The sequence below is a fragment of the Nicrophorus vespilloides genome, unplaced genomic scaffold (assembly GCF_001412225.1).
Source record: "Nicrophorus vespilloides isolate i.1.1-1 unplaced genomic scaffold, Nicve_v1.0, whole genome shotgun sequence".
Taxonomy (NCBI): Eukaryota; Metazoa; Arthropoda; class Insecta; order Coleoptera; family Silphidae; genus Nicrophorus; species Nicrophorus vespilloides.
In genome coordinates this window covers 37,609-51,246 of record NW_017095840.1, presented here as the reverse complement: position 1 = coordinate 51,246, position 13,638 = coordinate 37,609, and the positions used below count along the sequence as shown (strand labels likewise).

The 13,638-nt window shown below is 29.6% G+C and overlaps 1 protein-coding gene across 7 annotated transcripts in view; it reads left to right on the top strand.

Annotated features, from left to right (window-relative positions):
• LOC108566433 (neurotrimin-like) overlaps positions 1-13,638 on the top strand; it is an 86,751-nt gene that overhangs the window by 53,203 nt on the left and 19,910 nt on the right. For all 7 annotated transcript variants that reach the window (XM_017926334.1, XM_017926326.1, XM_017926309.1 and 4 more), the window contains 2 exons: positions 5,639-5,742; positions 7,357-7,564. In XM_017926334.1, coding sequence (XP_017781823.1) covers positions 5,639-5,742; positions 7,357-7,564 — 312 coding nt within the window. The remainder of the gene's footprint in view (positions 1-5,638; positions 5,743-7,356; positions 7,565-13,638) is intronic.

Genomic DNA, 13,638 nt, shown 5'->3' with positions numbered 1-13,638 from the left:
TAATCTTTATTGCAATAGTCAAACAACAAAAACTGCTAAAAAAGGCTGTTGATCATAGGACTTTCAGTTAAATTAAATTTAAAATATTTGTAAAAACTTTTCATTTACAAAAATATATAAAATATCCATTTAATTTGTATGAAAGGTTTCTATACATACTAAAGCTCATACGGATATAAAACGGAACTTGGGAAAGAAGTAATGAGGATAAGACCCAAACTTTCTCATAACGATTTGTAAAGGATTTTTAATCATTTCCATGAGAAAGGATGCAAAAAATACATGGTTCGATTTTTTAAATGATTCATTTCATTGAATTAATAAAGCTTATTGAAAGTTATTTACTTTTTCCTGAATTACAAATATTACTTTAATTATTTAAAATAAAATTCATAATAAACAAGTAAATAATCTAAAATAGATTAAATATACTTTCGTCTAATAATACAAAAGTTGTCTAATTTCTAATCATGTTTTTAGTTTGAAATTTAGAACTTGGCTCAAATTTTAATAAAAATACGCTAAAAAAATATACAAAAAATACCAAATTTCTACCGAAAATATCAAAAATACTAAATATAATATAAATTGTTCGTAACAATTAAAACATTGTTTTTTCATACCCAATTTTATTTAATAATGAACTTTTTTATCAACAAATCAAATCATTTTGTAGAAAAACATACTTTCTTAATAATTTTATCAATAAAAAGAATGTTATAATGGTTTTTTATTCAGGAAACAGAAAGAAATGGTCCAAATTCACCCATTATTCATTAACTAGCATGGTAAAGTTGCATGAGACTTGAACAAAAACCATAGAGTCCTAAAACCCAATTCAAAAATTGATGACGAGGAATAGAGTATTGGTTCTTGGAGAGCCACATTAATAATATCGTGGCATGTACACCCTTTTTCAAAATCAGATTTTAGAACTCGACAAACCCTAATATACAATTATTTATTTTATGGAAATATACACCACAATTCGAGAGTATTATATTATATAAAGCACACGTAATTGTTGTAATACTTTCATATCACTATGAAATTTTATTTTTTTTTGCTTGGAGAATATTGTGTTAATTTGTTTATTCAATACTATGTATTATGTATTGTACAATTTATAATGGTTAGATAGAAAGCAAATGTAAACTAATTAAAAAAAGTTAAATTCAGTCGATATCATAATTTACGTTTGAAACTTTCAATGCAATATTTGTAACAAATACTAATTGATAATTGATATATAATAATTTGTGAGTTAAGTTTGTACATTAGTGTAAATAAAAATAAATAAACTTAACTCACAAATTATTATATATCAATTAATAAAAATAACAAAGTTATTAATTTGTTAAAATCTTAAAGACTTAAGTCCATAAAATCACAAGTTATGGATTATACAAATCCAGACTTTTCAAATTGTACAAAAGAAAAGAGAAGGGTTTTTCCCTTCAGGCAACAGAAATAAACTTTTCTAAATTAAGAATATTTCTTGCTCAGTATATTTAAGCTTCATAAGTCCTAAATAAATTTGATTGTAATACACTTGAAAATTGGTTTTCGAAGAAAATTATTTACTTAAAAAACGATTTTTCAAAATCTGGTTTAAAAACCGATAAAGCTTCGTGAAAACATCATCATCAAAAAAGTAATGCAAAAAAAATATTTTTTTACAAATGATTCAATAACAATTATAATATTAGTATATTAATTTTTAATGCAATTAATATGTTATAAAATTCTCTTTAGACATTAGGGAACTACATATTATTAGTTAATGTCTTAAGATAGAAAGTTTTAAGTCGTTTTAGTTGAATGTTAGAGCTAATAAAAATGTGTAAATAAAAATACTTTTTAAATTGCTTATCTATGGATACATACATATTATCATAACAACTTACTTATCCTAATAATAAATATTGTATAGTGTGTACGCACCTTAAATTTCTTCGAAGTTTAAATAATAATACAGAATACACGTGGTCTGCGTGAACAGTTACACGTCTGCATAATAAATGACTGAAATTCCACCCCAAATTTGTTCTCTTTGTTCTGGTGTGAGCAGAAAACCGAGGGGTGCGTTGAAAATTTGCGGGGGCGATTTTAATTCGGGCTCGCGTTAAAAAATTTACGGTTGCAGTTGCGGCATAAAAATTCCTTCACCGTACGAGATTAAGGTAACCGCTTCGGTGTGAAATTAGGGAGGCTTAAACAACAGAAACAACAACGACGTAGAGCAAAAAACGTGCAGGTCGAGAGAAGAGGATGCAAAGAAAAAAATTACAAAATAAACAAGTAAAAAAAAGAGAGACAAAAAAAACACGCGAAACAAAGAATAAATAAATACATCCGGGGGAGTGAACCGACTATAACGTACGTATTACAACGTCCGGAAGTTGTTTGTATGTGTGTGTGTGGTTCCTATTTCCATGCAAAACAGGTCGGGCTATACTTTTCGACCAGTTTCAGCTCTTGAGAGGCGCAACTTGAGTTTATATGGCCCGTGTATTGTTGTTAATGTTGCAGCGAAGTTAAATTAACTATTAAACTTCACGCCCGTGCTACATTTTTTTTTCTTTGTATTATTGTTTTGGTGCACAGGGCTTTCGAGATTTAACATCCGTAAAGTTAACTAGTTCATCCTCTATTTATTCTTTTTAAATGATCGTTGGCTTTTATCGTCCGCAACTACGCTGTTTCATTCATGGATGCTCGCAGCTCTTCTGCTCTATTCCCCATAACCAATTAATTGCTTATCGATTCTCAATTGCGCATTGGAATTCAGTTAAATTGATAGTTTTGTATTGCCAATTATATAATACTTCATAAATTCATTAAGACAAAATAATTATTTTAAACAAATCAAATATTTTTAATATATTTTTATCTCTTTTACTTTTTGTCTTCGAAAACTGCTTTGAACATTATACTTCTAATCTTTGTTTATTACTACAATCTAATTTAATGTTATAGCACAAAGTTATAATAAGTATTTCGACATTTCTTTATAGTACTTTCCATAGAAAACGTTATATTTCCGAAACTTACATAAACCAACATTATATGATATTCCGATGAAAGTTTACAACTACTTTATAAGAGTTGAAGAACTAGGATTTACTAAGTTTTAAATTAAATATATTGCATTGCACATTCTTTATTAGGAATTACATGTATAATGTAAATATGTATGAGACGAATCTACTAATATATTATTTTATAAAAATAATAATAAATAAATACAATATTTCTTTAATAAAATTTAGATTTAAAAAAATAGCTACTGATATCATCAATGGTTTTTAATAGTGCATAAGTTTGCAGTAATTTATTTTGTTTTCTGGAAATTTGACAAAATTGTTTAAAACAAATTATAAAGTTGAAAATAAATTAAACGTAGAAAATAAATCTGGAGTATACATTATAATGATTATGAAGAAACTTAGAATATTTAGATTCTATATTTTATAACCATTAAATTGAAGCTTCCCATCAAAAGGCGTTAAACTAATAACGAGGATATTTAACTCGATATTGCGCTTGGGGATGTATCTTGCTCAATGGAAAGTATGTCATATAATTCATAATTCATATAATTTCCAAGGCCAGAAAAGCGATAGACATCATACAGACCAACAGACTACTACTAATTATATCCAAAGTTTTCGAAAAGCTAATACTAAAACGTATGAACTCAATACTCCAGGAAAATAACATATTCCCAGAACACCAGTTTGGATTCCACAAAGTGCATTCAACTCAACAACAAATTTATTACTTTACTCAATGTACTCAATGTTTGAATATATCACAGGCTTTTGATATAAATTGTCGCATCTTGGACTGCTCTATAAAATTAATAAAAATAATTTCAAAGTCTTTACTAATTTGGAATAAAATCTTATTTAACGGATAGATTGATACGAATAAAGATACAAGAATAAAATTCCAACTTATATTCAATTGGATCTGTAATACAGCAATGAAGCGTTTACATATATATATACTCTATCTCATCTTTACATAGGATCTCCTGGTAACATATAAAATAACTCTGCTACATTAGCACTAATGTCATCTGATAATAAACAAAAAGTTGTATGGCAGAACTTCTAAAGAGGATTAAATAAAATGGAATACTGCCCAAAGAATGGCATATTAAAGCCAACAAAATAAAATCGACTCATGTGACTTGTAACTTTAAGCAACAAAATGTTACCGCAGAAGTATTATGTAAAATATCTTAGTGTGTGTTGTAATAGAAGACTCACTTGGAAGAAACATATATAGTTAACAATTAGATCTAAAATTTAGCAAACTATATTGGCAACTTAGAAGATAAGTGCTATCGCTAGATAACAAATTATTTATATATAAATCCATCCTGAACCCGCATTAATACAGTTGTGGTGTTCTGCAAGCAAGTATAATATCAAAATAGCGATTCCATTCGAACACATTGCGTACGGTCACCTAGTATATTCCCCATAGTGTTATATACAACTACTTGTAAATTTAAACGGTTAAAAGTTTGATTACAAATTTTAGTAACACAATCACACCCAAAAAAATAATCGTTAAATTTACAAGTAAATCAAAAACAAATATACATACTTAAAATGTAACATATCACATAGCTTTAATTAAATTTAATAACACTAGCATCTATGTGACAATTGTGACTATGTCCTTTTTATGATAGATTGTAAATAAAATAGATGCTAAACAAAAAAATAGTTGATGAATTGTTGCTTTCTATATGATTTTCTTTACCATGAAACCATGAATCTCTTCAAAGAAGATTGGAAGATGGGTTGAATAAACTCATCCTTTGAACTATTATTTTTATGACCAAACATGTACAGTCACTTAGTATATTATAAATACTCGGTTGTTTTGTTGTTTGTTACATAGTCACTGAAAATTAGTGTACGAAGAAAATTGATTTAAATAGTATATGAAATTCAAAATTTGAATAAGTCATCTCATTTATATCATTATTACTACTAGTATGCTTATAAGTAATAATTTACATATTAAAATTATTGATAAATAAATGCATAATATAAATAATTCCACGAATCACATTGATATACAAATGTAGGTTCATATATAAATATTTGTATATTAAATGTCCTTAGTTTAGTTGAAATACATACAGTTTTTTTTATAGGAACAGTAAATAACTTTAAACCTTTTTGGAATTAGGAAATACGATCAAATGGGATTGGCGACCAAAATACGTGATGGAATACTAAGCTTTTACGGGTATCCAATTACATACTTGTTATCCCGATTCTGCAAGGAATTGTACAGTGGCTTCCTTAAGATTATTTAGGGGAAATGAAATTAGATCAATCAATTACGTGACGTTGAGTGAGAAACGATGTTTTTCTCTCTTCCGCATAGTTATCAGCGATGCTTTCGGATTTGCATCTACGCTTCTCTTTGCGAGGGTTAATTAATTCATCGCATATGAATGTTTTGCGGAGGGTCCGTCTTTATTTATGGGTCTGGCTTTAATGAAATGTTGCTGAGACTGGTTGTCATGGTTTTGGTGGCTAGTAATCTAGCCCCGTTATATGTATCATACAATGAATGAATGAATAATGATGTGTATATGTGTTTACAGAGTCGTCCTTCCCGCGATTTCCGGAGACTATTGCGAACGTGACGGTGACAGTAGGCCGAGACGCCCTTCTGGCCTGCGTGGTCGACAACCTGCGTGGCTTCAAGGTGAGTTCTAGAAGAGTAGGGTGGGTTGATGGATTGCTGGAGGAAGGATTATTGGATCGCGCAAACGGCAGGGGGTGGCGGGCTGCTAGAAATCGAGTTTCTTTGTCTGCTCGGGCTGGCAGATTTATGCGACTCACTTTTGAAGGGAGAAAAGCCCGGATGGCATCGATTCCACGAAGAGCCCCGAAAATAATAACATTAGCGTACGGGCGGCCCATGTATAAACAATAAAAATCGACGCCAGGGACAAGAAGTGGAAGGTGGTGGTTGAAGAACAAGATGGAGGTGGAAGAAAACAAACTTGAAAATAGAAGTGCGATTCCTCCAACGGGCGTGGAGGAGTGAGGAATTGTTCGTGAGCCGAATACACCCTTCCTTCTATCCACATACACACACATTCACATATAGCATATACAGAGGTTGGCTGGTTGCTTCCTCGTCTTCTTCCTGGACGCGTTAGGTCTCGACAGACCTGGAACGTGCACAGTTTTCCCGATTCCCGGATACCGGAGGGGGCATGTTTTCATTTTACCCATCCTGTATACCTTTTACATCATCAGTTAGTTCCACACTACACTCTGCACACTACACTACATTCGCATTCCAATTGGATTCGACAGATCTACGTTCGCAACTAACGCGACCCGTCCTCCTCCTCCACCACCTCTTCGAGATTACATTATATAAGTTGATGCACGTGTCTACTCGTTGGTGAAGATGGGTGGATGGTGTATATTTCCATTGAGGTATTGAACCCAATTATCAATGCCGGGTCGCACGGAAACGCCAATCGATGCACCTGGTACACCGTTTGCTTCTTCGCGAATCAATGCGGAACAACACTCTTATCCCCGACATCTACCGCTACTTATGCTCCGGTCGGATTTATAAATCTCCTCTAAATTGCAATGAGATTGTATCGGATCAGAAGTCTCTATATCCAATCGGCTTATGAATCTTCCTTTACAAAGAGCTCAAACAAATATAATTTAATTTAACAATAACCAATTTCCTACAAACTATACTTAATTAATCCGTACTAATTATTATAAGAATTTTATCGAAATTTAATTAAATTATTTATTTTATCTTGAATTATTTATTAGAAAGATTATATAAGAGTATAGTGAATCCGGACTCATCGAAATCGTACTATGCGGGGTATTGCTATATGTAAAGTTTCGTGTACTTACTTATTGGAATACATACCAGAGTGGTTTGTTTGATATTTCAATAGATTTTTTTATATAGGATAAAATATATGTTATATGAAAAGAATATAAGTTTTTGTAGGTTTTGTAATATAATAAATGTCTAAATTTTATTATAACATCAATAGAAAAATTAAGTAAAAGTAATAAAAGAATACATGTTTGATATATACATTTTATAGACTATTTATGAACAGTGTTTTTAAATATGTCGATCTTAAAATTTTCATTAAATTATAAAAGTAAATATGATGGATAGTTATGGTTATAGTCACTTTTGATGTAACAGTCTTTATGGTCTATAAGTATATTATGGAATATATACATGCATAGTGTATACAAGTCGTTATCTACAGTATATATATATATATATTTTGTACGTTATTCTTTTTTTTTATTGTAGGTGGCCTGGGTACGTGTGGATACGCAGACGATCCTCTCCATCCACCATAATGTCATCACGCAGAACCCTCGCATATCCTTGAGCTATAACGACCATCGGTCCTGGTACCTGCATATCAAGAACGTACAGGAAGCGGACAGGGGTTGGTACATGTGCCAAGTGAACACGGATCCGATGCGCAGCAGGCAAGGCTATCTCCAGGTCGTAGGTACGTGTATGGCCGTAATGAATTTTGCATTTCTCATTTTCGGCTATAAAATTTTATTCAAAAAATACACCGTCTCTTTTTCTCTCTCTCTCTCTCTGCTTATTACAGGCAAAACGCTTAATACCATCAACATTTCCTCCTCGCTTTACAGCCCGAAACACTTTTATTAGGCGCGGATAAAAACTGGATCCGAAAGTGTATATGGAATGAATGAAACACTTTATCTGCCCAAATAGCACGACTTCATTTCACTAATGCGTGTCTTTGGAAAATAACTCCTGCACGTTAGATGCTAATCGGGGCGGACGTAAACATATTTTATGTTTAATTGACCATAATACAACTCGAAACTAATCTGCACACAGGATATTTAATTTTAGATTGTTTCAGGGATGAATGTGTTTTCTACAAATAAGTATATTTAAAACGTCACGTTTTGTTCTACTTTAACCCATTTTATATAATGAAATTGTATTATGCCATTTGCATTCTCAATTAGCCATAACTTGACATATTTGAGGATATTCTATTTTAAAAGTTTAATAGAATGACACAACCTTTCTTCATTTTCTTTATTCTAAATTATGTTTTAGGAGATTTAACAATATTAATATAATTTATAATATTTACTAAAAAATTGTATCTAAAATGTATCATTGTTGTGAATTATTCTTCTTATTTATACTTTTGACATTATTTGATAAAATTAGATGCTATAAAACATACAAAATCCTATACTATATAGAATAAAGACCTATTAATCCTAGGAAAAATGATGTTTATTTAATTTTTAAAATACTGCTAAAAGCAAGAAGCTATTAAATACATTCATTTTCAACAATTTATTTTTAAGAAAAATTATATTCAAAATAGTTTCTACATAAATTTTATAGATAAATATTAGTTAACATAAACATAATTAAACAGTTTTTCTCTAATACAGTTACTTTAAAGGATGTTTATTAATACAAATTATGTTTTATACAAACAATATACATATTTGGTTACTATTTCTTTATGATCAAAATAAAAAGTAGTTTCTTTTTATATATAGAAGGTAAACCGATATTTTGTCCATTATTCAACACTTATAAATTTCAGATAATTATAAAGATGTTCATGTATTTAATTAATTAAATTTACCGTTCACATAACTTCCACATGTCTACTTTATTATTAAGTCAAAATTTCGGTATTATCCGAAAAACACTTTTTAATTTAATATTTATATTTTCTGGCCTTACTGGGACACCCTATATAATAGGAAATCCTTTTGGAAACAAAGATGTACTTGTCTGTTAAAAAAAGTCTAAGGAGCCGCATGTACCAATAATCTCTATTTTTAACAGTAAAATTAATTTGTCAACATAGCCATCAGTATAAGATCTGGGAGCCGCATGCGGTTCTGAGAGCCGCATTTGTCCACCCCTGGACAATAATATTTATTTCTATTCTATTTTTTGTTGATGTGACAATTTCTTATTTTGATATAACTAGATTTTCTTTACCGTTTACTTACTTATTATGTTTCAATTGTATAATTCTTTTGCATAAAATATAATAACTTTTTAAAAAATTATAATTTTCAAAATAATTTGATTAAAGTGTTTGAATAGGTTTGTGTTTATTAAATCAAGTGAGCATTTAGAGCTGAGAAATAATTGATTGCTTTCCATCACGTCTTCTGTAATTACGTCAATTAAACAAAGGAGTAATATGTTTGGAGAGTTGCAAAGTGATACAATTTGTCCTATTGAGAGGAGCGTTTATTTTCTATCATTGAGACGTCTCGGAAAATATTCGCATTATATGATGGAAATAAAGCCGTCTTTAGTTTGCAAATTAATTGGAATCTGTGCAAAGCGAAACGTGAAGCAAATCGACGTCAACAATGGCAAAAAAAAATATAAGCAAAGTAAAACGAAAGCAATAAATGTTAATCGCCGTACAATGAGAGCCTCAAAATTACACTTAATGATGTTATTAGCATAATTAGAGTTCATTTGCATCCCTTTTCTATTAACTGGAAAGGGGCTATTCAGAAGCGTGCCACGTTATTTATGGACCTGCAACGGCCTGAAATGGCCATGATGCCATTCCACGTCGAAAGTAATATGCAACTCTATTCCTCTTCCTTGCTCTCTCACATTCACTTTACCTTCTCTCTCTCTCTCTTTTCATTGCTGTTGGAGTATTGCAGAATATTAAAAGTGTATCATAATTTCGGTATGCGTCTGTACACGGCGACGGTCGTAATAACTAAACTTCCCGGCATCAAATTGCACATTAACTGGCCATAATGAAATCTCTAATATTTTCCCCATTTGCGGAGTAATAAATTATTGATGTGCCGCGGGTGCACGGAGGGGGTGTAAGAGAAGCGGCGGAGCGGGTCGAGGCCGCCCTCGAAAGACGTTATTTAAATGAACTCTCAAACCTCCAGCGCGCAATTTTTTCTCTCTCTTCTCTTCCCTTTCTAGCACAAAAAGGTCCAACGTATTAAATTTATGTAACGACATATAAAATACACACTGATATTATATAAGCAGAGAAAGAGTGCACAGCATAAATGTTAACAGTCTGCATTATCGTCAGCATATTATATAAGTGGATACAATAAAAACAAAAGTAAATAAAACTTTTTTTTCTTTAATATAAAATAATATGGAATATTAAGACAATTTAATAATACACCCGTAAGCCTTTAATCAAGACAAGTTCTTATATCATGCATAATTGATATTTAACATGATCAAAAGTTAATCAATATTTTGAGCTTGAATTAGAAATTTTTAACTTTCGTTAAGTCCTGATTAAAAGTTATATTACCCACAACACTTGGTCTTTTTTTGAAAACAAGTTGATAGAAAAATATTTCAAGATTAATTTGTTCGATTGTCTATATTCAAATAAAATATGGAAGGAAAATGAAGAATATCCGCCCAATTATTAATAAGCATTTTAATAAGTGAATAATTTATAATTTCAAGATGTAATTTTATAACTAAACCAATTCCTATGCTATATTTCAGCATAACATTTAAATTCACGTGAGAAAGTATCCATGAAAAAAATCTAAACACATTATAGATCTAATCCAATTGAGATAAGTAGAAATAATACGTCTATAGTTAACATTTGTATTAAGTTCAAAAAAGCAATATGCCACAGTACAACAGAGGTAGGAAACCCGCTGATCTTTTGTTGAGAAATTTTGGTTTCTACATGACACCCTTGTGATTATAGTAAGTATATTGGAAAGTTCAGTTTACAAGGAAAATGAAGATCTTAGTGTGGCTCACTAGACCACTATTTCTCAAACATTTAGTCCGTTTTATTCTCATAAAAGAAAAATTAATCCCGTCCCGCCTGTTAAATTTTTTTCTGCGTCCCTCCAAATATTTTTTGCAACCCCCACTTTCAGAATCACTGAACTAAACTATTTTTAAGGTAATATCTTAAAATTGCTCTTTGCTTCAAAAAGGTTGCCGATCTTTGTTCTATATACAATGCAATTTGAGTTTAAGTTAAGTGTTGTATAGAAATTTATAGTAATTCTAGATATTATGACAATCAATTTTAAATAGTTAAACTGCTCAAATAAAGAAGACAAAGTTTATTAATAAAATTGTGTATGGTTTAATAAATTACATGTTTAATATTTACTTGAATCAATGTTATTTTGATTTTTTATTTACTATTTGTATGTTGACAAATAATAATATTAAGTTGAAGCATAGTTTAAATATGTTTCAATTAATGAACACACTTGCAAACGCTGTTTTATAACAAATCTTTAGATATTACTAGCATACTAAATGTTCATACGTTAAGAAAATAATAATTTTGGTATTCAAATTATTTTAAATCTAAAAAACCTGATGATTATAGATTTTTATGAGGGGAACTATTTATTATTGGTATTAATAAATGTAGAAATTCTGCAAGTAGTTAGAAAATGTTATATAATTCTAAAGACAAATTGAGAAAATCTTAATATAAATACAAAATCGAGAAGATAATTGATACCTGAAATTGACGTAAGAAATTCTTTGAGAAATGTTATCTTAGTTAACAGTATCAACATAACCATGGAATACAAAGATCTTCTTAGTTTGTACTGTCCAAAGTATGAACAGACATGGAAGTCCGTGGGCTATATTACAATAAATGGATAATACAATGCAGAGCGAACAGTGAATAATGCTAGACAGTATCTGTTACATATGAGAATTAATAGTATAATATTAATGACCTGAATATCATGTAGAAGTTCTTTGAAGTTGAGTTGAAAGTTTAAATAAAATAATGGAAAAATGATGCTTCTAATTGAAATAAATTAATTATAGAATATATAATTAATTATCCAGTCGGAATGGCGATGGTCAATAGTACCTTTGAATACGTATGTATTTTATTTGTGCATACAATTAATGTTATTTAATAAATTACATTTATGCATGGAGAAACTTACAATTACCAAAAGGTAATGCGGTGGAGAAAAATAACGTTTGATAATTATTTCTATATAAACAATTGTGTAATTATGATGTAACTATTTTTAATGTAGGTTATAAAATTAATTAACATCATTAAATGGACAATCGTGATCTATTACTAAATAAATATAAACCTAAATTAAAAGTTAATTTAAATATATTTAGACAATTTTTTATGATTAATCAAATTTTTGGCTATCGACCAAAGTCCATGATGCTTACTTATAAATAATAGAACATTGTAATTATGTAATAAAAATATAGAGAAATGAATAAACCTCGTGTATAAAAATGTATATACAGGAGTATTAAATTATTTTCTGTTACTTTCAAAATGAAATTAAAATTATAATCTCATACGTAATTTTTTAATTAAAAGAAAATAATGAAATATATAAAAGGGATTAGTAAAATGGATTATCATGTATTTTTCATACATTTGAAGTTAGTCTATTTAGATTTTTTTATTTCTCTTCACGAAGTATTTTCTGTAAAACGTATTATTTTCGTTAATTCATATGACAATATATAGTTAAAAATATAATATTGGGTTGTCCGGAAAGTTGGTGCCGATTTTCGCTAAGAAAAATTGTCGATTTCTAAATATATCAGAATTATTAAAAACAATTAATATTTGTGTACATATTCTTAAATTGGTTCGGATCAAATGATTTGTGTCTGTTTAGTACCCTTTTGAAGAATACTGTAAAGTCAAAAATTCCACTAAAGCAATAACTAGCATATATATTCTACTTACGAATAAGTTGCTTTAGCTAAATAATTTTAGCAACATAAGTTCTGCTAGTAATAATCATGAAATCAATATATTTTTTTTAACTACGTCATAATATTATAGGATTTTTTTAAGTCTTCTCATTTTATATAATATACAATATAAAAAAGAAAGTTTATATATGATTATAAATAATTGAAAGGTTATTTTTAGTGTTAATTATTTATGTAATTTTATCAAATTGGAATTACTAGTAAATAATTACATATTATACAAGAAAAAAAGTTAGTGTTTAATTGTGATATGTAATTATTTTGTGATTGAACATTTGGTGTTTGCGAAGAATGTCGAAACATTGGGTCGTAAGTGCGGATTTGTTGGTGAAGTTGTGTGAACTATCGGTGTTATCACACAATGCGACGTGATGATAGTTTAGTCCGTGTGTAATTGAAGTGCATAGACACGACGAGGCTGCGCTCTCGACTAGAAAGTTGAATTTGGTGTAATTGCATCAGAACAATTTTAGTAGATTGCAATCTAAACAGACTGCGCTCCCCCGAAATAATGGAAACACAATTAAATATTTTAATTAATCCATCGGAAAATAATTTTAATTGACCGATTCCAGCAGATTCCTAAATTGCTTTCAAACATTCGTTTGCTACAAGCCATTACGAACTAATTTCTATAAAACTATATTATCAATGTTTATCGTCTCCACTAAACAATTTTCCTTTTACTTGCTTCCAATTTAAACTACTTACCAAATACTAGTAGAAAAAATTTGCGCAACTTCGCGGAGTTCGGGCGAAGAGTTGGCGGCTAATGAATGTCTAAACATA